The sequence below is a fragment of the Diceros bicornis genome, chromosome 8 (assembly GCF_020826845.1).
Source record: "Diceros bicornis minor isolate mBicDic1 chromosome 8, mDicBic1.mat.cur, whole genome shotgun sequence".
NCBI classification, from domain to species: Eukaryota; Metazoa; Chordata; class Mammalia; order Perissodactyla; family Rhinocerotidae; genus Diceros; species Diceros bicornis.
The window spans coordinates 55,490,694-55,518,100 of record NC_080747.1 but is presented as its reverse complement, the minus strand read 5'-3'; the positions used below and the strand labels follow the sequence as shown (position 1 = coordinate 55,518,100).

The 27,407-nt window shown below is 34.4% G+C and overlaps 1 protein-coding gene across 1 annotated transcript; it reads left to right on the top strand.

Moving 5' to 3' along the window:
* LOC131409660 (UDP-glucuronosyltransferase 2C1-like) lies at positions 1 to 27,407 on the top strand. The gene is made up of 6 exons (XM_058547205.1): positions 1 to 721; positions 6,278 to 6,426; positions 13,706 to 13,837; positions 21,352 to 21,439; positions 22,784 to 23,003; positions 27,128 to 27,407. The coding sequence occupies exons 1-6, from the start codon at positions 1 to 3 to the stop codon at positions 27,405 to 27,407; spliced, it is 1,590 nt and encodes a 529-aa protein (XP_058403188.1).

The window sequence follows — 27,407 nt, the reverse complement described above, 5'->3', positions numbered from 1 at the left end:
ATGAAGACTGTGAAAGGCTTCTGCATCCTCTTCATGCTGCATCTGTGCTTCTTCGACTCTGGAAGGGCTGGGAAAGTACTTGTATGGCCCACGGATTTTAGTCATTGGATTAATTTAAAAGTTATTCTGGAAGAACTCCATCTCCACGGGCATGAAATAACCATCCTGGTACCTTCACCTAGCCTTACGATTGATCATACCAAGATTCCCTTTAATGTAGAGATCCTTCAACTTTCAGTAACTAAAGAAACTCTCGTGGAAGAGCTCAATGCCGATCTCCATACAATTATTTTTGAACTGCCTAAACTTTCATGGTGGGACACGCAAGTAAAACTGACAGAAATGAACAAAATGTTTTTCAGGATACTAAAAAGAGTATGTGACAGTGCTATCACAAATAAGGAGTTACTGAGCAGGCTACAGGCAGCTAAGTTTGATATCTGCATTGCTGATCCTTTAAGCTTTTGTGGGGAACTGTTGGCTGAGCTTCTCAATATTCCATTTATATACTCTTTTCGGTTTTCTTATGGGAATGTCTTTGAGAGACTGTGTGGTGGGCTTCCCATTCATCCTTCTTTTGTTCCTGTCAGCACATCAGGACTGACAGACAATATGACTTTTGTACAGAGGCTGGAGAATTGGTTATTGTACATAACGAGTGATGTGATGCATGTATATTTTCTATTTCCGGAATGGGATGAGTATTATAGCAAAGTATTAGGTAAGAGAAATTTGCATGTAATAAGGATTATTATCTCATATGTAAAATGTAAATAATTTTATGAGTGTACAAAAACTTTACAAAAGTAATTTTAAGTGAGGACCTAAACTCCAGTGGGTCTTAGAGTAGCTAAACCTTTTAAACAGTAGCTTAGCTATTTTAAGTGAAAAAAAAAAAAGATTCTTTTGTTTGCCTTAGATGATTGAGCACTTAAAACATATCAGAGAAGGAATATTCTTTATATTTATACAACAATCCTACTTGCTGCTACTAATTTTTTTGAATATCTGGGTTATCCACATCTAACAATATGTTTGATTTTCAAAACTTTGGATTATTTCTCTCTTGTTTACTTCTTCTTTTATACACCCTGTTTTCTTTCTGATTAACTTGCTATTTCTTAGGCTTTCTGTTTGCATCCTATCTAGAGTTAGTTGTTTGGTTGCAGGGCTTGTCATGTGGTGAGTACAAAACTAGAAAATAAATAAATATATCTTGGTTTCATCTGTCCTTGTCTCCCAAAGAGGAAAAAATGAACGATTTTTCTCTGAAGAACCATGCTTCCAGATTTTTTGACTTATCATCTCACTATTTTGTTGTTGTTGTTCTATTCAAAAATGTACTGGACGTTCAACTAGTGAGCTTTGACCCTGAGCACAATGTTTCTCTCTATTTCAGCACGTCCATTTACCCCTTCTTTTTTCTTTTTGCATAATCGATATTTTTATCTAAAAAAATGTTCTTATAATTGTCTTAAGAATGATTTTGTCTAAGATATTAGTTGTCTTTCAGGAAGCAGTACCTTGCTTACATTATTTAGCGAGTTTTTTGTGATAAAATTGACATATAACATTCATTAATTTCAGGTATACTGCATAGAGATTTGATATTTGCATATATTGTGAAATGATCACCACAAAAAGTTTAGTTAACATCCATCACCACACATAGTTACAAATTACTTTTTCTTGAGATGAGAACTTTTCAGATCGACTTTCTTAGCAACTTTCACATAGACAATATGGTATTATTAATTATAGTCACCATGCTGTGCAATACATCCCCAAGACTTACTTATTTTAGTTTGTATCCTTTGAACAACTTCACTTATTGTACTCACCCTCTAACCTCTGCATCTGAAAACCACCAATCTACTCTCTGTATCTATCACTTCGTTTTTTGGTTTTGGTTTTTTGTAGATTCCACATAGAAGTGATATCATACAGTATTTGTCTTTCTCTATCTGACTTACTGCACTTACCATAATTCCCTCAAGGTTCATGCATATTGAGGCAAATTGCAGGATTTCCTTTTTTCTCATGGCTGACTAATATTCCATTGTATATATAACCATATTTTCTTTATCCGTTCATCCATCGATGTACACTTAGGTTGTTTCCTTGTCTTGGCTATTGTAAATAATGCTGCATTGAACATGGGAGTGCAGACATTTCTTTGGGAGAGTGAATTCCTTTTCTTCGTAGATATACCCAGAAGAGGAATTGCTGGATCCTATGGTAGTTCTATTTTTAATTTTTTGAGGAACCTCCATACTGTTTTCTGCACCAATTTACATTCCCACCAACAGCGCATAAGAGTTCCTTTTTCTCCACATTCTTGCCATCATTTGTTATCTCTTGTCTTTTTGATGATAGCCATCCTAACAGGTTTGAGGTGATATCTCATTGTGCTTTTGGCTGTCTCTTCCCTGATGATTTGTAATGTTTAGCATCTTTTCATGTACTTGTTAGCCATTTGAATATCTTTGGATAAATATCTATTCAGGTCTTTTGCTCATTTTTTAATTGGATTATTTGGGTTTTTGCTATTGATTTGTATGCATTTCTTATAATTTTTCGATATTAACCCTTTCTTAGATATATGGTTTGCGAATAATTACTCACATTTATTAGGTTGTCTTTTAGTTTTGTTGATCATTTATTTTATGCAGAAGATTTTTAGTTTGATGTAGTCCCACTTGTTTGTTTTTAATTTTGCTTTTTATGCTTTAGGCATCATATCCCAAAAATTATTGTCAAAACTGATGTCAAGAACCTTTTTCCCTATGTTTTCTTCTAGGAGTTTAACAACAATTTCAGGTCTTAAAGTTAATCTATTTTGAGTTAATTTTTGTGAGTGGAGGGAGAATGGGGTCTAGTTTCATTCTTTTGCCTATGAATATCCAATTTTCTCTGTACTGTTTACTGAAGTGGCTGTGTTCCTTCCATTGAGTATCCTTTGGTCTCTTGTGAATTATTAGTTGATTGTATATATATGGATTTATTTTGGGGCTCTTGATTCTGTTCCATCGGTCTATGTGTCTGTTTTTATTCCAGTACCATATGATTTTGATTACTATATGTTTATAATATAGCTTGAAATCAGGAAATGTGACGACTCCTGATTTGTTCTTCTTTCTCAGGATTGCTTTGGCTGTTCAGAGTCTTTTGTGGTTCCACATGAATTTTAGGCTTGTTTTATCTGTTACTGATTTTAACAGAAGTATCTGTAATACCTTTTCATTACTAAAGTTTAAGTTTAGTCCTTAAAAAATTAAAATTATCCTTTGTAGTTTTGATCTCTTATTTTATAAAACAGCATCCTTTTCCTTTTTTCTGGTATCTGTTCTAAATTTTCTCTTAGAAATTATTTCCTCACAAACTCACAAAAGATATGAGTGCTTCTCATGAAATATGGTCCCCAGGAATATCCCATATCTTCTGGAAGACATACAACCTAATCAAGACCAACACATTGCATTGAGAATTTTTCTGGGCATTTTGAGAGAAGCAGGTGCTTATTTCTTCTAGACTTGACCCTAAAAGAAGTGAGGGCAGAGACTGCTGCACCCATCACTTATCCACGGTCAGAGTTCAAGCAGCAAAAGGCAAAACTGAGAAAAGATGGCAGTGACCGATCTACTGCTGGACCAAAATTGTTTATTTACTTCTGATTCCAGCAGTTTGGTGCTCAGTTTCGGAACCTCTTATACAGTGAAGCATTAGTGATAGGATATGACTCTGTCTCTGCTTCTTTCCTAACTCCTGGCACTCTAGAATATTCATTTTGGGAATATATCAATAATTTGAGAAAGAAGAATGAAGACTTGGTAATTAGAAAAAAAAGATTTTTGACTCTCATAAATTTAATAGTGATATTAACTATAGATTGCCATTTGCTTACTCAGAATTTAGGATCTTCATTTTATAATGTATTCTAAGTATATTTTTCAAATTTTTAGAAATATTACTCATAAGTCTCAGAATTATTAAGTGAATATATCATTGATATATTCAAATCATTGAGAAGGAAATCAGTAAGATGGCAAATCTGGTCCAAAAATATTTTTAGGAACGATTTATAAACATTTTGAGGAAAATAAGGAATGTTAAGATAATATTACTAGGTTAGACACAAAACTGGTTAATGTCCAATAGGATAATAAAATTGTAACTTGGGGCATGAAATTTTCTACCGGACTGAAATATGTAAGCTAACATTTAACATCACTGTATCTGGACTCAAAATCCCACAGTAAACCAATAATAAAAATCAAAGTAAAACATGGGCACATTATCCTAAAGAATTAAATAATCCTTCATTCATTGTGTAACAGTGCCCCAGCATGATATCAAAAGGGCATGCTGTAGTTTCTTTTGATTTTCAAATTTGGAATCTTTTCTAATAATCTTCTTAATCCTATCCTTTATTTTTCACTCCTCTTATACCATATTGTCTTCATTTCAATAAGATGCGTTCAGCACACTAGATTATTATTTAATGAGTAAGGCCTTCACAGGAAAAAGGTTTTATCTTGTTATAAAAGAGAGTGAATCGACCATATGATTCTGCAATTCTACTCCTAGATATATATTCAAGATAAATGAAAGCATATGTCCACACAAATATACATATATATGAATGCTTATAGGAATATTATTCATTGTAGCCAAAAATTGAAACAACCCAAAATACCATCAATTGATGAATGGATAAATACAATGAAGTATATCCACACAAAGAAATATTACTCAGCAATAAAAAGTAAGGAAGCGCTGATAGATATTACAACATGGATGAACCTTGAAAACATTATGCAAAGTGAAAAAAGATAGCACATAAGACTACATAGTGTATGATTTCATTTATACAAAATGAAATAAGATTATTCTGGAATAGGCAAATAGAAAAAGAAATTAGATTATTGGTTGTAAGGGGCTGGGAAGAGGGAGAAATGGAGAATGATTGCCAACAGATGTAGGATTTCTTCTGGGGATAATGAAAATATTCAAAAATTAAATAGTGGTGATGGTTGCACAACTTTATGAATATGCTAAAAACTACTCAATTGTGTATTTAAAAGGAAGACTTGTATGGTATATAAATTACATCCTAATAAAACCATCATAAAAGTGGTGAGGGAGTGAATCATCACACAAAGAAAATAAGATTATACCCATGGCTGACACCAGTAGGACACCATAATGGGGAAAGTATTGAATATAAAACTGAATTTTGAATGTCATTGTTGTTATCAGACTCAAACCCATAAAGTATTGATATTTGCTTGTGATCTCGAATATGGATAGATTGTCCTGGTCAGTTCAAAATCCCTCTTATTTTCTGATCAAAACTTTAGTGCACTTAGAACATCAAAGAGAATATTCAAAAAAGCCATATGGTGAAAACCATGTAGTAATTACAATTTCCTCATCTCAGTAACACTAAATATATATTTCAAAAGAACACCAAACCTCTGGGTAAGCTTCCTTATACCACAATAACTGAATAGAATTTAGAAATGAAGCTCTGGCTCCAAACGAAGGAAAAACAATTTAATTCAGAGTCATTAATATGAGTTCTTCCTCTGTTAACATCTAACGGCTGCTACTTCAGTTGAAAAGTACCCTTTTGTACTGTTTGCCGCATAATTACGACAGAATAGCAAATATTTTGCCACTAGATTATTATGCTGATGCCATGTCTTCATCAAAGAGGACAGTCTTGTGAAACAGGAACTTTCCTTTTGTATAGAAAAGGAGATAATCACTTTCAAAAATTTATTAAAAGATTTCCCTTCCTGGTAGGATGTAGCTAGTTATGGCAACACACTTGAAAACACTAGAAAAAGATGAATAAATTGCAAAAGTCATCTTTCAAAGATGTCCAAAGGCTTTTGGAACAGCAAGGATGAGATAAATTGGAATTCCAGAAGAGGAGACACTGTACCATAGTGAGCTGAGGATCACTGCCTGAGTTTCTTGTTCCTGCTGGGAATACTTGCCAATTCTGTACATGGACCTGGGTTCAGGCTTAGCTCAAGCAGAAAGACTATTTTCAGCAGGCTTTTGGCCTTGTTCTAGATGTATATCCTTGTTTGGTTATTCATAATCTCACTATGATATATTCCAGGTGAGGGGAGGCCTATTGATTTCACATGGGTTGCAGGTGCCCAATATTGATTCTTTATGGATTTTTCTTAGAAAATTGAATGGTACAACATTTCCCACTTAACATATGTTTGTTTTCCCTCTATTATCCTTCATTTTTATTCAGGAAAACCTACCACATTATGTGAGATTATGGGGAAAGCTGAAATGTGGCTGATTCGAACTTCCTGGGATTTTGAATTTCCTTACCCTTATTTACCTAATTTTGAATATGTTGGAGGACTACACTGCAAGCCTGCAAAGCCCCTACCTAAGGTAATTAAATGTCCTTATTTTTGCTTGTTCGAGTATTTGTCTTTTGGAATGATTACTAGTCTAGTATTTATAATGCTTGACCCTCAAACTGAAAACATGGACACAGGAATTAATGGACATTATCTTCTTAGATTATTATACTGCCATACGTATATTTTAACATTTTCATGGTATTCCTTATTGATGTTCATCAGGTATGCCAGATATTTGATAGGAATGAAATTCTCAGACTGGAGTTTAATGGAAGCATAAAGTACACTCTGGGCAATAACTATGAGCTAAAGTGTCATGGATCACTTCCAGGCCACACTTAATTGTCAAATCCAGACACTCCAGAATTCTCTTTTCCCTTGATATGTCAACAGGCTGCGTTCCAAATATTGGCTACTCTGTCCACCTGAGTTCTGGATTAAAGACTATATGTACCAACTGCAGCTCAATAGATTCATATATGGCATGAGAAAGAAATAATCTGTTGTTTTAAGCCACTGAGATTTTGTAGTTGCGTATTATCTAGCATCACCTCATCTTAGGAATGGACAATAGTGGGGAAATTATAGTATTTTGAAAATAGATCAAATAGAGATATGACGACCTATCCAAAAAATCTGGCAGAAATGCAATAATGATGAACTGTTTGGTTTGAATAGAGCAGACAAATTAGACTAGAGAGATAATTGGGGCACAGGTTATGAAAAACAAATAAGCAATACTAAATATTCTTTACTTCAAATTTAAGGTCAGTGAAGGAGTAATGCATAATTTTAAAGCAATAACGCGATACAGCTTACATTTTCAGAAACCTTGGCTATTGAATTTTTTGGAATGAACCAAGATTTAAAGCAGGGAAATGAGCTAAGGTACAGTTGTAAAGTTCCCGCAAGAGATTATAGAGATCCAAACTCATATCATCACTATGATAGTGATTTGAGTGGAAGAGGAGAGATTTAAGAAGTATTTACAAAGAAAGTCAATAGTATTTGGTGATAGGCTGGAGGTGGAGGTTAAGGGAGAGAGTTCAAGAATGAATCCTTGGCTTTTTGTTTCTTTGTATGTCTTTCATTTATTTGTTTCTTTGTGTGGGCAATTTAGTGGAGAATATTGGCGTTTAGTAAGGTGAGCAACAGTTGTGAGGGAAAATGTTGTGTTTCTGTATGGTGTGCTGAATTTGAGGCGCCAATGCAATGTCTAGTAAGCAGCTACTGAATACAGTGTCTTAATCTCAGGGGACAGGTCCATGTAGTGTTTTTAATTTTTTAATTAGTAGACTTTTCTTAGATCCATTTACATTCCCAGAAAATTTGAACATAAAGAACAGAGAGTTTCCATCTATCTCCTGTCCCTCTCCCACATGCAGCTTCCTCCACCATCAATAGTGGCACTTTTGTGACAATCAATGTACCAGCATTTACACATCAATATCAACCAAAGTACATAGTTTACATTAGGTTGACTCTTTGTCTTGTACGTTCTATAGATTTTGATAAATGTATAATGACATGTATCCACCCTTATAGTATCATACAGAATAGTTTCTCAGCCCTAAAAATCCCCTGTGCTCCACTTATTCATCCCTCCCTGCTCCTAAATCCCTGGAAATCACTGTTTTTTTTCACTCCCTCCATAGTTTTCCCTTTTCAATAAGCAGTAGTTTTAAATTAAGGACGTCAAGGAATAAGAAGACATGGTTTAGTATTGGCTAAGTCACCTGGGGTAAAAACAGAACTTGGTGGGACGGCCCCATAAGGTAGCAGTTAAGTTAGGCGTGCTCGGCTTTGTCGGCCCGGGTTTGTTTCCTGGGCATGGAACTACATTACTAGTTGGCCGCCATGCTGTGTTGGTGGCCAACACACGACATAGAGGAAGATGATTGGCACAGATGTTAACTCAGGGCGAATCTTCCTCAGCAGAACAAAACAAAAGAGAACTTGGGATACAGAAGACTGTGAGCCAGATGCGAAAGGCTCCTGTGAACAGGGGTGTTCCTGAAAGTCTGACAGCTGGCATAGTGAGCATGGGCAGTTGCTAGTACGGATGAAACACATAAGGATGAAGATATTTTTAAAAGCATAGAAAAGGAAATGATTGGAAATGCAGTCAGAAGAGGGGAGGACACAAATCAAGCCTCTGTCTGGACCCTGATGCAGGTAGGGTAAAATGAGGAAAGTGTACTGAAAGGATAATAGGGCAAGACCCAAGTTTCAGGTAAGACCAGGACGTATATAAAATACTCATTGAAGAGGCTGAAAATATCAGTGAATTTTTAAACCACGTTAACAGAACTTTTTACTTCTTCTCGTTATATGAATATATTAATATAATTTTGACAAGTTAAATAATACTGGATATCCATTCTATATTGTTCTAAATCATTGCTTGTGCTCAGAAAGTAGTCACTTAAATACTCTGAGCCTTCTTCATATTATTTCTTATTTTTTGGCAAAACAGCCGTGCACTGTAAAGCTTCACTTCCAAAAGCATAGAAGTCAACTGTTGGGATAGCGTAAGATTTACTTATATGCATATTTGCTATATCTTAACAATTCCAATATATTCAGAACCCTCCTATTGCCTTATTTTTGATCCAATAACACACACATGTATGTATTATATCTTGGTGTGTATTCATGTATTTATTTATTTTACCAACAGCGTGGCACTAAGGATCTATCTAATGATTTTGTATGACCTTTACAAATACCCAGGGGCGGCCCGGTGGTGTAAGCAGTTAGCACTCTGCTGCAGTGGCCTGGGGTTCGCCCGTTCAGATCCTGGGTGTGCACCGACGCACCGCTTGGCAAGCCATGCTGTGGCAGCATCCCATATAAAGTATAGGAAAATGGGCATGGATGTTAGCCCAGGGCCAGTCTTCCTCAGCAAAAAGAGGAGGATTGGCAGATGTTAGCTCAGGACAGATCTTCCTCACAAAAATAAAAAAAAGAATACCCAGAAAGGGTCAGAGCTTTAAAGTATTTCTAGTGAAATCTTACTTCCCCTGTGTCCTCCCACCAGAGCACAGAAGGGCCTTGGGGACATGACAAAAGCTCAATCACAATCTCTGCATTCAAATAATGCACATGCTCTCATGCTCATGAAAAAATGGATTCCTAAGTCTATGACGGCGGTAAAGATTCTTTAAGATAGCAAGTATTTTCCTAACATTTAATTTTTTGAATAATTCATATTAAATTTTGGTATTAGAATTTAGGTATTTCAGGATTTTCCATAATAATCCTAATTATTAAAAGCATAATAATGACACTAAATCTACATGTTACATACAAGAGCCAATGTGAATGTGCAAAGTAACCCATAGTGAGGGTGAAAAGTAAAGTAATCATGAAGTTTGAGGCTCTAATACGCAGAAACATGATGGCAGAACCTGGTAAAACTTGAATCGTTCCACAAACACTAACCATATTTGCGTGCTGTTTTTGTGGTAGTGTACGTACAATGGCACATTATAAATAAGGGGAAGCCCTTTTTTTAAAACTGTGTTCATGAGTTAATCACTATGCAGTAAATTAGTTGGATCATTTCATTAGACTCAGCTTTACATAGCTTCATCTTCCCTTGAGTCAAAACCTTATCAATAATTGGGCAGCTAAGCCAAAGTAATGACATCAGTTTAAACATGAAAAGAAGAAAACAATATACAAGGCCTGTCTTTGAAACAGATTCTTTTCTTTGTAAATTTTGACCCCATCTATGAGGGGAGAAGTAGAGAAAGAGCCACCCTCACCCATTTCTATGTGTTCTTATCACACTCAGTAAAATGTTCTCCTCTGAAATGGGACCCAATCAGGGTTTGAAGTAAGACTCAAACAGACTTTCATCTCTTCTTTCTAAGGAAGACATAGGAAAAGGTGGGGAAGAGGAGGGAAAAATTTCCCTCCCACTACAACATGGTAAAAAATGTCAATTTGGTTTTGAATGCTAAAATATTATGTTTGTGGAATTACGGAACTATGTTTTGTTTTTATTTGCTTTGTTTCAACCTCAGGTCCACAGCAAGTGTTAATCATACTCTAAACTCATGGAATTCCCTAATCAGCCCATAGCAGATACCCCTTTTGATTTATTTTCTTACATTTTTTCTTTATCCTCTTCTCTTCCATTACCCCATAGCCAGTAGACACCTAGTCAAGTGCATGTAACATTTATTCTTTCATTCCAATTTGCACAGATAACTGTGGATCTTTGAGCAGTAGATAGCATTGATTTGAGTTTAATTATATAAATGATGTTATGTTATAATTCACATTATCTTTCTTTTATTACTGTGTTTTTTTAGAATATATATCCAAGTTTCTATTTGTAAATATATATCATTCTTTCTGAGAATTTTGGTGTATGTACTTACCACCTTTTATTCATTTATTTTCCATAAAGGACAGTTAGGTGTCTCCATCTCTAACCTACAACAAAGAATATTGTGAAGAAAAATTTCAAACATATTGCTTATGGACCTATGCATATATTTGAGATATATACCCAATAGTGGGATTGTAGGGTCATGGGGTACATGCATACTTAATTTCATTGTGCATTTAATTTCACTGAATATCTGTACAAATGTATAGTTTCATGAGTGCTTGAGTGGTCCCATCTTCCACATCATATCTAGCCCTTGATAGTATTCTATTTTCTAATATGTGTCAGTTTCATAAAGGTAAAGTGGTATCATATTGTTGCATTTCTTTGATAATCTTAATGAATAGCAAAGTTGAATATCTTTCCAGAAACTTACCAGGTATTCTGATTTTATCTCTCTTATACTTATATACTTGGTACATTTTTCTTTTGGATAATCTATCTCTTATTTATTTATATTTTTGCCAATTGATACAAATTCTTTCCTTAATCTAGAACATCAAAGTATTAATCCTTCTTTTAGTCATTGCAAATATCTTCTTCTATGAATTTATTTATCTGTTAATATTGCCCCTGACCTCCTTTTTTAAATATAAATTACTAAATTTGATATAATCAAATCCATCCTCTTTTATCTTATGGTTTGTACTCTTCAAAGTCTCATTTAAAACATTTTTCTCATTTCTAAGATTATGAATATATTATTTTACATATTATTTACAATTATAATATTTTACTTTAATATGGATTCAGTTAACCAATTTTGATTTTATATGAATGTATAGTGTGAGGTAAAGATTCACCTCCCTTTTTTGTCAAAGTAGTGAATATATATTTATAGCACCACCTAATAGTAAATGATCTATTCAGTGTGAATTTTTCTCACTGGTTATCTCAGGACTTGTGATATCACTTTTATATGTAGCAGGCTTTTACATACTAATGGTTTTTTGTCTGTCTCACTACTTTATTCTATTGTTCAGTTGTCTGTCAGTAGCTTAGTAGTATTCATATTTTATTAGGTATTATTATCTGGTTTAAGAAATTCCCAGTGATACCTTTCTTTTTTTAAAGTTCATTTATCATTTATGAAAAGGTATTCTATATAAATTTAAAAATATTTGCCAATTTCTTAAGGAAATTGTGCCATAATTGAAAATTAATTTAAAAAGATTGATAGGTTTACATATTAAGTCAATTCATTTATATCCACAGTGAGATGGTTAATTTTATGTGTCAACTTGCTTGGGCCAGGTACCCAGATATTTAGTCAAACATTTTCTGGATGTTTCTGCAAGGGTGTTTTTGGATGAGACTAACATTAAATAGTGGACTTTGAGTAAAGCAAATGGCTTTCCATTATGTGGGTGAGCCTCACTCAATCAGTTGAAGGTCTGAATAGAACAAAAGAATGACCTCTCCCAAGCAAAATAATGTTCTGCCAGCAGATGGCCTTGAGACTTGAACTATATTGGCTCTTCTCTGGATCTCCAGCCTGCAGACTTTGCTCTTGCCTGGCTCCATAATCACATGAGCCAATTCCTTAAAATAAATCTCTCTCTGTAGATAGATATATAGGTACATAGATAGATGGATAGATAGATAGACAGATACACACACATCCTCTTGGTTCTGTTTCTCTGGAGGACACTGACTAAAGCAAACAATATATCTCTCTACCTATTAAGGTCTTTACGTCATTTACCAGAATTTGAAAGATTTTTCAATAAAAGTGCATGTATCTATAATCTTAAACAGTTTATGTTTTTAATTACTAAGGTGAATGATGATCATTTTAAACTTTCAGGTTGGTTATTGCTGTTGTGAAAAAATACTATTGATTTTTGTGTAGTGATCATGAATCTGACCATAATTTATAATATTTTATATATTGCTTATTTTGGTTTCCCCAATATTGTTATGTATGTATAACAAAATTTAAGTAGTCTCCTTTCAATCCTCAAACAATTTTTTCCTGTCTTATTTGCCTGGCTTTGTTTGGTTAGGACCTAAACATAGGAAGAAAAGATTTCTTTTTAGTTCAACATGATTAAATATGCTATTTTTATTTTGAATGCAAAGCCGTATATTTCAACAATATCACTGTTATCTGCAGCGTATGCAGTATAGGTATTTCTGCGTTACTTATTTGGTCAGTAAGTTATATGGCTACCTCATACCTAAATGTGTTTGTGGAATCTTATATATGAAACAAATGGAACCAAAATAAAAGAAAATTTAAATTTAAAAAACAGAAAAAAAGTAAACAGACCATTGACATGTCATTATACTAACTGATTCAGCATAAATGTTAACAGTAATCTTCTCAGTCTCCAAGGCTAAATATGAAGTGAAGTACTGGAGCTATTTATCTTAAAGTAGGACTCAAGTGTTCCTCATCTGGAGCATCGTGGAGAGAGTTGGAAGGCAGTAGAGAGTATGGAATATTGTCATTGGCTTTACAATCAACAAGCTTCACTTTGAAATTTGGCTTTGCCACCTACTGCTGTGTAGCCTTGAACAAGGTACTTACTCTCTCTGAGACAAGTATCTCATCTGCCAATATATACATATCTCTTAAGTTCACCATATATTTAAGTTAAATGATACATGTAGAGAGCTCAGCACAGGGCAGAAAATAATAAGTAGTCAATAATTTGTAAATACAAGCACATACACACACAACTTAAAAATGTTTAGAACATGTGGGATGTAAACCTCCAATTTAAATAATTTTTAATTTACCTAATTACCAGTGATTTCAGGTCATATTTCAAACTCTAAAATTGTTAACATATGAAAAGGCAGACCTGTTTTAATAATTTGCACACATTCATAAAAGTGTGTGACTATTTTATTCTCGTAACTCTAGATTTTCATATTACAAAGACTATTTTCTTTACAGGAGTTAGAAGAGTTTGTCCAGAGCTCTGGAGAAGATGGAGTTGTGGTATTTACTCTGGGATCAATGGTCCAAAACCTCACAGAAGAAAAGTCTAACATGATTGCATCAGCCCTTGCCCAGATTCCACAGAAGGTCAGATAATCTTATATTTTGAAGTTAGCTATTTTTAAAACCTGTGAAGGTCTCCTTAAAAGTGAATTTCAAAAATATAGAAAAAACTATTGATATTGTTATTGTCAATTTAACTGAGCCTTAAAGTAAAAGTATTAAATGTTGTAAGAGGGTGGCTAAAAACATTTGACTGCTATCTTGCTTTAAAACTGGCATTACTATCAGGAAAACAAATTCCAGTGCTTTCTTTAAATAATGGACTAAAACTAAACCATTCACTGATCTTAAGCAATCTTTTGGCTTTATGGCTAGATTTTAAGGCTTCCATGTAATCTAAGCTCGTTTTGTTGTTCTTGTTACATTTTTTAAATCTGAAGCAGACATTCAAGTTACCACTAACAGGACAGAGAGTACAGGAAAAGTTATTCAGAAACATAGCCTCAATTCACAAGATCCTTTGGGTCCTTATAATTAATAGTTCTGGACCAGGTCCTGGTTGAGCATGGAACTGTCATCTTAGATTCCTAAAGTACTCCTCAATAATGATTCTTTTATTTAAACAGTTAAAATTTTGAGTAATATAGTAGATGATTTGTGATTCCTGGGAAAGAGACACCCTTCAACAATCACAAAAAAAAAAAAAAAAATGAAACCACAGGGAGAGGGGAGAATCTTATTTCTAGAGTTAATACACTATGAGAATCTAATGTCCAGTTCTCTACAAAAATCACAAGGCTTGCAAAGATACATGAAAATATGCCTCACACAAAGGACCAAAATAAATTCAGAGAAACTATCTCAGAGGAAGTTTACATGTTGGAATTACTAGAAAAAAACTGTAAAATAATTGACTTAAAGATGTTCAAAGAACTAAAGGAAGACATTGGAAAATAGAAGGCATAATATAGCAACAAAATGAAAATACTAATAATGAAGAAGAAATTGTAATGAGAACCAAAAGAAACCTGGATTTGAGACGTACAATAACCGAAATGAAAAATTCATCTGAGGGGTTGAAAAATAGATATGAACAGACAGAAGAAAGAACTGGTAAACTTGAAGAAATGATGATTGAAATTATTGAATCAGAGCAATAGGAAGAAAAATAAATGAAGAAAAGTGAACAAAGCCTAAGGGACTTGTGAGACATCAAGTGGAGGAACATACACATTGTGATAGTTCCAGAAACAGAAATGGGACAAAATAATATTTTAAGTATTAATGGCTGAAAACACATGAAATTTAATGAAAGACATGAGTCTAGAAATCTAAGATTAACAAACTTCAAGTAGATAAAGTCAGGGACCCACACCAAGACACATTATAATCAAGCTGTTTAAAGGCAAAGACAATGAAAGAACCTTGAAAGCAACAAAAGAGAAATAACTTGTCACATAAATGATCTTCAATAAGATGATCAGCCAATTTCTCCTCAGAAACACTGAGTCCAAAAGACAGCGGGTTGATATTCTCAAAGTGCAGAAAGGAAAAATTGTCAACTGAGAATTTTACATCAGGGGAAATTGTCTTCAAAAATGAAGTATAAATTAAGAGATTGTTAGATAAAAAAAAGTTGGGGGAGATTATTACCGGTATAGCTGTCCTGTAAGAAATGCAATAGGGAGTTTTTCAAGTTCAAATAAAAGTCTGCTAGACAGTAACACAAAAACCATATGAAGAACAAAAGATCTGCAGTAAAGGTAATTGCAAAGGCAATTATAAAAGCTAGTATTATTGCATTTTTGGATGTAACTCCACTTTTTTACTTTCTCAATGATTTAAAAGAAAAAAATACAAAAAATTTTATTAATCTATGTTGTTAGGAACACAATGTACAAATATGCAATTTGTGACAATGTTAACAGAAAGAAAGATGAAGCTATGAATGTGTAGAGTTTTTTGCATTCTATTGAAGTTAACCAAAGAGTCAAAGAATAAGTCACAGGGAAAATTACAAACTACTTTAAAATGAATGAAAACACAACACACCGAAACTTATGAGATGCAGAGAAAGAAATCTGAGAGGGAAATTTACAGCTGTAAATGCCTATATTGAAAAAGAAGAAAGATCTAAAAACTATAACCTAATTTTATACCTTAAAGAATTAGAAGAAGAAGGCAAACTAAATCCAAAGCTAGTGGAAGGAAAGATATAATGAAGACTAGTGAAAAGTAAAATAAGACAGAGAATAGAAAAACAATAGAGAAAATTAGTGAAACCAAAAGTTGGTTGTTTGAAAAGATCAACAAAATTATCAAAACCTTAACTAAACTGGCAAACAGAAAAAAGAAGAAGATGCAAATAACTAAAATCAGAAATGAACATGGGGAGAACACTACAGACTTTACAGAGATAAAAAAGATTATAAAGAGGGTATTATGAACAACTGAACTCCAACAAATTAGACAATATCAAAGAAATAGATAAATTCCTTGGAACACACATGTTGTTTAAACTGATTGAAGAAGAAATAGAACATTTTAACATAATAAATTGAGACTGAATTATTAATCACAAACCTCTCAAAAAGAAAAGTTCTGGAGCAGATACCTTCACTAGTAAATTGTATCAAATATTTAAAGAAGAAGTAAAGAGTTAAACTAATTCTTTTCTAAATCTTCCAATAATTTGCAGAGGAGGGAACATCTCATAAATGGTTCTATGAAGCTAGATTTACCCTGATACAGAAGCCAGATAAGGACATCACAAGAAAATAAAATTACAGACCAAGATCCCTTGTAAATATGGATGTAAAAAAATTGTATATATGTTAGCAAATCAAATCCAACAGAATATTTAAAGGAGTATTCACCATGATAAAATGGAATTTATCTCAGGAAATCAAGGGTGGATCAACATAGTAAATCAATGTAATACATTAGATTAATAGAAAGGGAAATAAAACCACATGATCATTTCAATTTTCACACGAAAAATGAATCTTAAAAAATCTAATATTCTTTCATGATAGAAACTCTCAGAAAACTAGGAATAAAGGGAAAATTTCTCAATATGATAAAGAATATTTTTGGAAAACCCACAGCTAACGTCCTTCCTAATAGTGAAAACTGAAAGCTTTCCCCTAAGATAAGGAACAACACAAGGATACTTGCTTTTACTGCTGCTACTAAACATTGTATCAGAAGGTCTAGCCTAGGGTATGATATGAGAGAAATGCATAAAGGGTGTCCAAATTGGAAAAGAAAAGGTAAAACTATTTCTATTAGCAGATGACATGATCCTATAAACAGAAAATCTCCAAAAATCCTAAAAAAGCTTCTAGAAGTAATAACCAAATTCCACAAAGTTGCAGGATACCAGATCAACACACAAAAACCATATGTGTTTATATACCATCAATGATCTAACTGAACATGAAAGTAAAAAAGAAATTCCATTTACAAGAGGAACTAAATGAATTAAATGCTTAAGAATAAATCTAACCAAGGGGTGAAATATTTGTACGCTGAAAACTACAAAACATTATTACTAAAAGAAATTAAAGAAGGCCTAAATAAAGGACAGTTATCCTATGTTTGTAGATAGGAAGACTTAATGTGGTTAAGATCTCAACACTATCACAGTGACGTCAGCATCATGGTGGAGTGAGCTTTCCCGTAAACTCTTCCTCTGATAAGATACAACAAAATGAATAGTCACAGACCAACAATGGACTCCTAGACAGTGAAAAGCTAGATGGGAAAGATCCACACTACCTCACATCTGAGATAGGAACGTGTTGGGCCCCAGGAGGAAGTGGGGAGAGGTAAAGAGAACCCCTCTCCCTCCCTATCAGATAAGCGATCCTGGTCCGCCAGCTTCCAGAGAAGGGAGGAGGGGCGGCCCTCTGTGTGGAAACCGTAGCTCTTCAGACTCTCTCAGCCAGTGGGAAACTCCCACAAAGAGGACTCAGAACTGCTACAGGGGTGCCATCAACATCTGAGCACCCCAGGAGAGTGGATAATGAGGGCCATGAAAGAAGCCTCCCACGCCAGGGAGCCAGCAGGCAAAAGAGAGAGCCCCTTCTCCCTGCATGCCGGACACTGCAGCTCAGCCAACCAGACCAGACTAAGCAGCCAGCAGATTGCAGTGAACAGCCGGGGCAGAGCGCAGGGGGCTCAGATTACATAGCCCTTAACCCCCACATGGTGGCAGCAGGTGGAAATTGCAACCAGATATTTCCAGGATGAGGAAAAACAAAGCCAATACAGGAACCACAATTCAAAGGCACATGAAATTACCAGACCAGAAGGGAAATGACAAGCACCCAGAAACCAACCCTGAAGACACAGAAATCCATAACCTAAACAACAGATATTTCAAATTAGCTATCATAAAAAACTCAACGAAACACAAGACAACACAGACAAACAATTCAATGAGATTAGGAGTTTCTTCACAAAAGAGATTGAAATCATAAAGAAAAACCAATCAGTACTGATGGAGATGAAGAACACAATGAAGGAGATAAAGGAGAATCTGGAATCTTTAAAGAACAGAGCTGACAATATAGAGGAAAGAATTAGCATTATAGAGGATAAGAATACAACTATGGTCCAGATGGAGGAGGAGAGAGAAATAAGACTAAAAAGAAATGAAGAAAGTATCTGAGAAATCTCTGACTCTATTAGGAAATGTAACGTAAGAATTATAGGTATTCCTGAGGGAGAAGAGAGGGAAAGAGGAACAGAGAGCCTATTAAAGGAAATAATAGCTGAGAACTTCCTAAATCTGGGGAAGGAGCAGGAAATACCAGTAAGTGAAGCCAAGAGGTCACCTGAATACGTCAACAGGCAAAGGCCCACTCAATGACATGTAGTGGTAAGGCTGGCCAAAGTCAATGACAAAGAAACAATATTAAGGGTAGCTAGACAAAAACAAAAAATACGTAGAAAGGAACTCCCATCAGGCTCTCAGCGGATTTCTCAACAGAAACTTTACAAGCTAGGAGAGACTGGAATGTTATATTCAAAATACTGAAAGACAAAAACTTTCAGCCAAGAATATTCTATGCAGCAAAAATTTCCTTCAAATATAATGGAGAAATAATAACTTTCCCAGATAAACAAAAGCTAAGGGAGTTCATGGCCACGAGACCCCCACTATAAGAAATACTCAAGAAAGCCCTCATGCCTGAAAAAAAGAAAAGAAAAGGAATACAAAGCTTGAAGCAAGGAGAAAAATAGGTAGGCAAAATCAGAAAAATAGTAGATCTTTACTGGAATAGCTTAGCAACCACTTAAATACCAAAATCAAAGATCTCAACACTATCCAAAGGAATCTACAGACTCAATGCAACGGCTATCAAAATTCCAACAGCCATTTTTGTAGAAATAGAAAATCCAATCCTCAACTTTTTGTGGAACTGCAGGAGCCAAAAAAAAGACAAATCAATCTTGAAATAGAAGAAAGTTAGAGGACTCACCTTTTGCAACTTTGAAATTTACTGTAAAGCTACAGTAAATTAAACAGTATGGTACTGGCAGAAGAACAGACATATAAATTAATGGAATAGAAGACAGAGTCAGAAATTAACCCAATTAACCACATATCTGGCAAACTGATTTTCAACAAGGTTTAAGACCATTCAATCAAGAAAGGAAAGTCTCTTTAACAAACAGTGTTGGTAAAATCTTGATAGCCACATGCAAATAAATGAAATTGGACCCTTACTTCACACTATCTACAAAAATTTACTCAAAATGGGTCATAGAATGAAACATTAGGAGTAAATTTATTAAACTTTCCAAGAAAATATTGGAGAAAATCTTTCTCACATAGATTTGGTCATGATTTCATTGATAATGACACCAAAAGCACAGACGACACAAGAAAAAATAGATAAATTGGACTTCATCAAATGAAGAACTTTTGTACATTGAAAGATACTATTATAAAAGCAAACTACAATGCCTATAGATTGGGAAAAATATTTACAAATCATGTCTCTGAGAATAGATTAATGTCCACAATACATAAAGAACCCTTATAACTCAACAACAACATCAAATCTCAATTCAAAAATGAGCAAGAAGTTGCATAGACACTTCTCCAAACAAGATATACAAATGGTCAATAAGTACACAGAAACATACTCAACATCATTAATCAGGAGGAAAATGCAAATGAAAAGCACAATGAGCTACCACTCCACTCATTAGGATGATTATTATCAAAAAATGGAAAATCACAAGTGTCAGTAGGATATGGAGAAATTGGAACTCTTGTGCATTGCTGGTAGGAGTGGAAAATCATGCAGCCACTGTGGGAAACAGTTTTGGGCTTCCTCAAAAAGTTAAACATAGAACTACCATATGACACGATAACTCCAATCTTAGCTATCTATCCAAAAGAATTGAAAGCAGGAACTTGAATAGATTTTTGTACACAGTGGTCATAGAAGCATCATTCACAGTAGCTAATATGAAAGGATAAACAAAATGTAGTATGTACACACAATAGAATATTATTCAGTATTTAAAAGGAAGGAAATTCTAATACATTACAACATGGGTGAACCTTGAGGACACCATGCTAAGTGAAATAAGCCAGTCAGAACAAGACAAATACTGCATGATTTCACCTATATGAGGTAACTGGAGTACTCAAATTCACAGAGACAGAAAGTAGAATAGAGGTTACCAAGAACTTGTGAGTAAGGGAATAGGGAGTTATTGTTTAATGATAGAGAGCTAATGTTTGGGATGATGAAAATGTTTGAGGGTAGATAGTGCCGATGGTTACACAACACTGGATATATTTAATGGCACTGGATTGTATACCTAAAACAGATTAAAATGATAAATAATAATTATGTATATTTTACTGTGATTAAAAAATAGAAAATGATAGGGGCCAGCCAGTTGGTGTAGTGGTTAAGTTTGAACACTCTGCTTCAGCAGCCCAGGGTTCGCAGGTTCGGATCCTGGGTGTGGACTGACACACCGCTCCTCAAGCCGTGCTGTGGTGGCATCCCATATAAAGTAGAGGAAGATGGGCATGGATGTTAGCCCAGGACCAATCTTCCTCAGCAAAAAGATGAGGGCTGGCAATGGATGTTATCTCAGGGCTAATCTTCCTCACACACACACAAAATATATATGTATATATATATAATGCTTGCTTCTACATTACTGCCTAATATGTAACAAAAGTTTAAAACACTAACAAATTCTTAAAGTGATTGTAAGTAACATCCTTTCCCTTTACTTCTGAACACTCCATTTTAAAAATTCCCTTTACCAGAGTGGCCTAGTAACACCAATATATAATTATTTCAGATGCAGATTGTCTTTTTTTGTCTTTATCTACTAAATGATAATTTTCCTGATGATGATAGCCTATCTGTTAGGATTATTGCAAGTATTTGAAAACATACTTGTAGTTTCAATGCTTTAAAAACATCCATTACTTAATCATTAGGGCCTCAGTTTGCTAATCTGTTATAGGGAGGCTTTGAACTAGATTAATTCTAAGTAACTGAATCATGTGATTCTGAAAATCTTCTGATAGAATAAAGGCATTATATTAACAGGTTCTATGGAGATACACAGGAAAGAAACCAGATACATTAGGACCCAATACACGGCTATATGAATGGATTCCACAGAATGATCTTCTTGGTAAGACCAAAAAGAAGCAAAACTAAACAAAGTTGAATGAAGATACTCAGTAACAAGTAAATCCAACAAATTTGTTTTCAAAACAAGCAAAAAAATCCCTTAATGTCTTCTTTACATTTCTTCTGGAGCTTGTTAAAGAAAAAATTATTCTGACACATGTTAAAGAATGTAAGGCACACTTTATTCAAGACCATAATAGTATAGGTCCTACTGCAATGGACTTTTGCAGTGAGGCAGAGAGATTGCACTCAACTCTGAATAGAACAAGGAAAATTAGAGATTTTATAGCCAAGGAGCAGAATAGAGTGGTGTTACTGGATGGACAATTACTAAGAGAAAACCTCATGGGAAAAGGGAGACTGGCTAAGCAGACTTGATTGGATTATTGCTGAAGGCAGGCCACTGTGATCAAACATAACCTAGGGGATGGTGGAGGATGAAGAAATTGATCAGATATAAAGCATGATAAGATGTTGAGGCTTGGAGAGTCTAGCTAAACTGACTTAGTAGTATTCTTGCTACAATTAGACAATGAAGAGACAAACACAGAAGCCCAAAAATCAGGGCCCAGTTGAGAATATATTTCAGAGGAGCCTGACTAGAATTTGGTCAAGGAGCGAATCTTTGTCAAGCTCTAACATTAATATGGAATTTATAATTCTCCCATTTATGATGCATTCTCTCCCTCCTCAGAATCAGAGTTAACATGTCTTTAGATCAGGCTCTCATTAACTTTGGCGTAGAATATTGCAGCACCTCCTGAGTCTCTGTATCCATTTCCTCCCACTTCTCTTCTTTCTTTCCCACTATAACTATTTCAAAATAAAAACCTGATAATTCTATTCATCATTTCTAATATAATAAATGGCTTCATATTACTATAAAAGAAAGGGTAAAATCCCATTTTCCTAAATAGAGTACTTCGGGAACTTGCCCAAGTCTATCTTTCAAGCCTGGTATGCCAACATTCTCCCACTGAAAACCTACACATCCTACTTCCTCTTCCCTATCTACACAAGAGTTTCATTTCTTCAGTCCCTCCATTTGTTTTTATTAACGTGTTCCTTACCCCAACAACTTGTCCACCTGACAAGTACTCTCCATCATTTAAACTCCACAGAAACATTCTGAGAAGTTTATTGAATGACTTAATTGCCAGAATAACTATTTACTACTTTCATTAGATTTTATAGGATTTTATAAATCTATAAATTCTGGCCAAATAGCACAGAATTGTGTAGAAGATGCTTCCTAATTGAATCCATGGTTTGTACAAGTGTCATGATTTTCTGTTTCTGAAACACTCACAACATAGAATAATCATATATTTTTTTCTTGTTTTAGGTCATCTCAAAACCAGAGCTTTTATCACTCACTGTGGAACCAATGGGATCTATGAAGCTATTTACCATGGGGTCCCTGTGGTAGGAATTCCCCTATTTGCTGATCAGTTTGATAATGTTGCTCGTATGAAGGCCAAAGGGGCAGCTGTTGAAGTGGACTTGCATACAATGACGAGTTCTGATCTGCTTAATGCTTTGAAGACAGTTATTAACAACCCTTCGTGAGTATACCCTTTATTAGGAAGCATCTAATATTTTTAAAGAAATAAATTATTTCATTCATTTTAAATTTATTATTTTTAAATAATTACCAGCACATAGTTAATATCAAGACAATTGTCTTATACTTCTCGTATTCAATGGTGACTTTTTGATTCACCTACTGTTAATGGGTAATCAACTACAACCTCAAAGAAACACTACATTTATTTGAATAAGTAAGGTATTGTTAAAGAGACACAAATAATTATTAATAATAATTATTGTTTATTTCTTAACTTGCAGATATTACTGTTATAACGACTTTATTCAATATAACAAAAAAATAGAGAAACAAAAATTAAAAATCACTTGACTATCCTCATACAACTATAACCAATTACCAGTAGAGAAATATTACTTCACATATTTCCTTTTGCTAATTTATAAATAAAAAAGGAAAAGATAGAAATAATTCTATAAAAATTGGATGATGCTACTTTTTAATAAAAAATATTCTATATTGCTATATTTTAATTTAAAACAAGAGAAGTAAAATAAAGTAAAATTGAGAGGTCCAAATGGTGACATAGAACACCCAGCCTCTCTGTCCCCTGAGAAAGACCAATAATTGGATAGCTATCGATGAACAAAATCAGCCCCGGGAAAGCTCTAGAATCTACTCAAGAACTTTTAGCAATACAATGAACCAAAAAAAACTGAGAACAGTCGCCCAAGAAAAGAAGGAAAACAGCTTCATTTCGCTTGCATCATTCCATCCCCAAGCCAGCAGTGCTCAGTGCCAAGAGGGAACTTCCCAGCTAGAAAGAGGGCCTCACCAGGAAAGGAAGAGCGGGTTGAGTGACCAGATTCTCAAGCCATTTGGGGCACAGCAATAGAAAAAAACAAACATAAATTTATATGGATCCACAAAAGACTCCAAATAGCCAAAGAAGTCGGGAGAAAGAACAGAGCTGGAAGCATCACATTTCTTGATTTCAATCTATACTACAAGGCTATAGCAATAAAAAAAGTATGGTACCGGCAAAAAAAAGATACAGAGGCCAATGAACAGAATTGAGGGCCCAGAAGTAAACTCTTATATATATGGTCAACTAATTTTGATAAGGTAGCCAAGAATATTCAATGGCAAAAGAATTGTCTCCTCAATAAATGGTGCTGGGAAAATTGGATATCACATGCAGGAGAATGAAACTGTATCTCTGTCTTACACCACTCACAAAAATTAATTGGAAATGGATTAAAGACTTAAATGTCAGACCTGAAACCACAAAACTCCTAGAAGAAAACAAAGAGGAAAAGCTCCTTGACATGAGCCTTGGCAATGATTTTTTGGATATGACACCATCAGCACAAGGAACAAAAACAAAAATCAAAAATCTTCTGTACAGCAAAATAAATGATCACCAAAATGAAAGGCAACCTACGGAATGGGACAAAATGTTTGCAAATTATGTATCTGTTAAGGGGTTAATATTCAAAATATATAAAGAACTCATATAACTCAATAGTAAAACAGACAAAAATCGAAGTAGATTCAAAAATGAGCAGGAATACTGAAGACGCATTTTTCCAAAGAAGACATACAAATGGCCAAACGATATGTGAAAAGGGGCTCGACACTACTAATTATCCGGAAATGCAATCAAAACCACAATGAAATATAACATCCCACCTGTTAAAATGGCTGCCATGAAAAGACAAGGTATAACAAATGCTTGTGAGGATGTGGAAAATAGGGAACACATACTCACTTTTGCTGTGAATGTAAATTGGTATAGCCATTATGGAAAACAGTATGGAGTTTCCTCAAAAAATTAAAAATAGAATTACTATACAATTCAGCAATCCCACTTCTGGGTATATATCCAAAGGAAGTGACAACAGGATATGGAGCAGATATCTGCGCTCCCATGTTCATTGCAGCATTATTCACAATAGCCAAGTTATGGATATAACATCGGTGTCTGTCAATGGATGAATGGATAAAGAAGACGTGGTATTTTTATAAAATGGAACGTTATTCAACCACATGAAAGAAGGAAATCCTGACATTTGTGACAACATGGATGACCTTAATGGCATTATGTTAAGTGAAATACGCCAGGCAGAGAAAGACAAATACTTCATGATATCATGTACATGCGTAGTCTGAAAAGGCAAACTCACAGAAACAGAATTGACACTGATGGTTACCAGAAGCTAGAGGTTCAGGGAGTGGAGAGATATTCATCAAAAGGGTACTTAGAGGTATAAGATGAGTAAGTTCTAGGGATCTTTGTAAAGCATGGTGATTATAGTTAATAATACTGTATTACATACTTGAAAGTTGTTAATGAGTAGATCCTAAATGTTCCCCTCACAAAAAAGAAATGATAATTATGTGATGCGATGGAGATATTAGATAATGCTACAGTGGTAATCATATTGCAATATGTAAGTGTATCAAATCTACACATTTTATACCTTAAACTTACACTTTGTTATATTTCAATTATATCTCAGTAAAGTTGAAAAAAATCCCTCATTTTGATGTTGCTTGGTAATTCTATTTCATTTCAAATAAACATAACTGTGATCATAAATAAACAAACCAATTCTCAAAAATAAATGATTACATTAATTTTGTTATCCTATTTCGAATAAATCAAATATATTCAGGGAAAGAAAGAAACTATGATAAAACTATAATCAAATAATAGAATTACCAGGCATTGGATAAATTTTCTTTAATAGATAAATCACTGCTATAAATTACATATAAATCCATTAACAATATTGACATTGGAGATTAGAACAATTATTTTTTAAATGTTTCCTTTTGTTCAATATAGAATGACTTCTCACTAAAGTCACTTCTCAACCTCTCATCCTTGTCTCTTAAACTTCACATCTTAAGTTTTGTTTGATGTATTATTATAACATTGATAAGGCTTACTACAAATACATCTTGTCTATGATCACAATTTCCAGCACTGTTTAACGTTAGTTTGATATTTACATGGATTTAATGATGTCATTCATGTTTTTCTTCAGTCTTTCTATTCCCAATGTTTTTTGTTTTTATTAATTTGTTCTCTGACAAATATTTGTTTATGTGTCTTGGAGCTTCTATTGTTGTTTCCTTGTTTCCCTGAGATATATCCAGAGTTAGTCATTCCTTAAATTCTTGCACATTAAGAAAAACTTGCCTCGTTTTTTCAAAAGCAAAGGGTAACAGGGCTATGTATAATTTTTTCGGCTCACAATTCTCTTCCTCAGAACTTTCTACATATTATTCCACTATTTTGTACAATTTAATGTTCTATATTCTCAAATGATGATTGCACTTCAGTGTGGAAGAATAACCTCCCTCCTTCACCTCCTTCACAAATCAAGGAAATCTTTCTTCTAGGTCAGCCCTGCAAAACCTAAAGCCAAAACTCTGGCCTGATGTTTTGTTCCACGAGTGAAGTTAGAAGGGTTAGTGATCTGGCTACTGCCCTTGTCCCTTCTCACCACCGGCACTTGCATCCCTCTGTAACTTGAAGCAAAGTTTCCAGAATCTATTCACTCTCAGGCGCTACTTTTTGCCCATAGGATCACATTAAGATTTTGGTTTGATCTGAAATGTCAGAGCCAGGAAGATCATAGACAAACACCATTGACTGCCACGTTGAAGACTAGCTTTTTGTTAACACTAACACTCCAGACCAAACCTTGTGGGGAGAAGAGCCAGATCTCGTTATCATAGATCTGCCTCTCAATGGTACTTCCTGTTGCTATCTTGTTCCTAATACCATACTTAGCAAATGAGAACGAAATTCTGTATTCTCAACCTACATAGCCTACGTTCTTATTTCTGAACTTTTAAAATGCTGTTTCCAAATAGAAATTATTTTTCTCCCTTACCTGCAAGTACTACTTAGACTACAAAATATCCAACAAATTCCAGCTGATAGGCCATCACATCTAGAAATTTCTCATGAGGAAATGAACTGTCTATGAATTCTGTGCTCTTGGTGATATCACCTATGACACATTTATTATATAATTATGTAGTATACTTTTAATAACATAACATGGTTTTAGGTATACGTTCTCAATGATTTTTACAAGTTGCTTTCTATGTATCCAATCTCTTTAGCTATAAAGAGAATGCTATGAAGTTATCAAGAATTCACCATGATCAGCCTCTGAAGCCCCTGGACCGAGCAGTCTTCTGGATTGAGTTTGTGATGCGCCACAAAGGAGCCAAACACCTGCGGCCAGCCTCCCACAATCTCAGCTGGTACCAGTACCGTTCTTTGGATGTGATTGGGTTCCTGCTAGCGTGTGTGGCAACCATTATATTTCTGGTCACAAAATGTTGCCTATTTTGTTGCTCGAAGTTTGGTAAGACAGGAAAGAAGAAAAAGAGAGAGTAG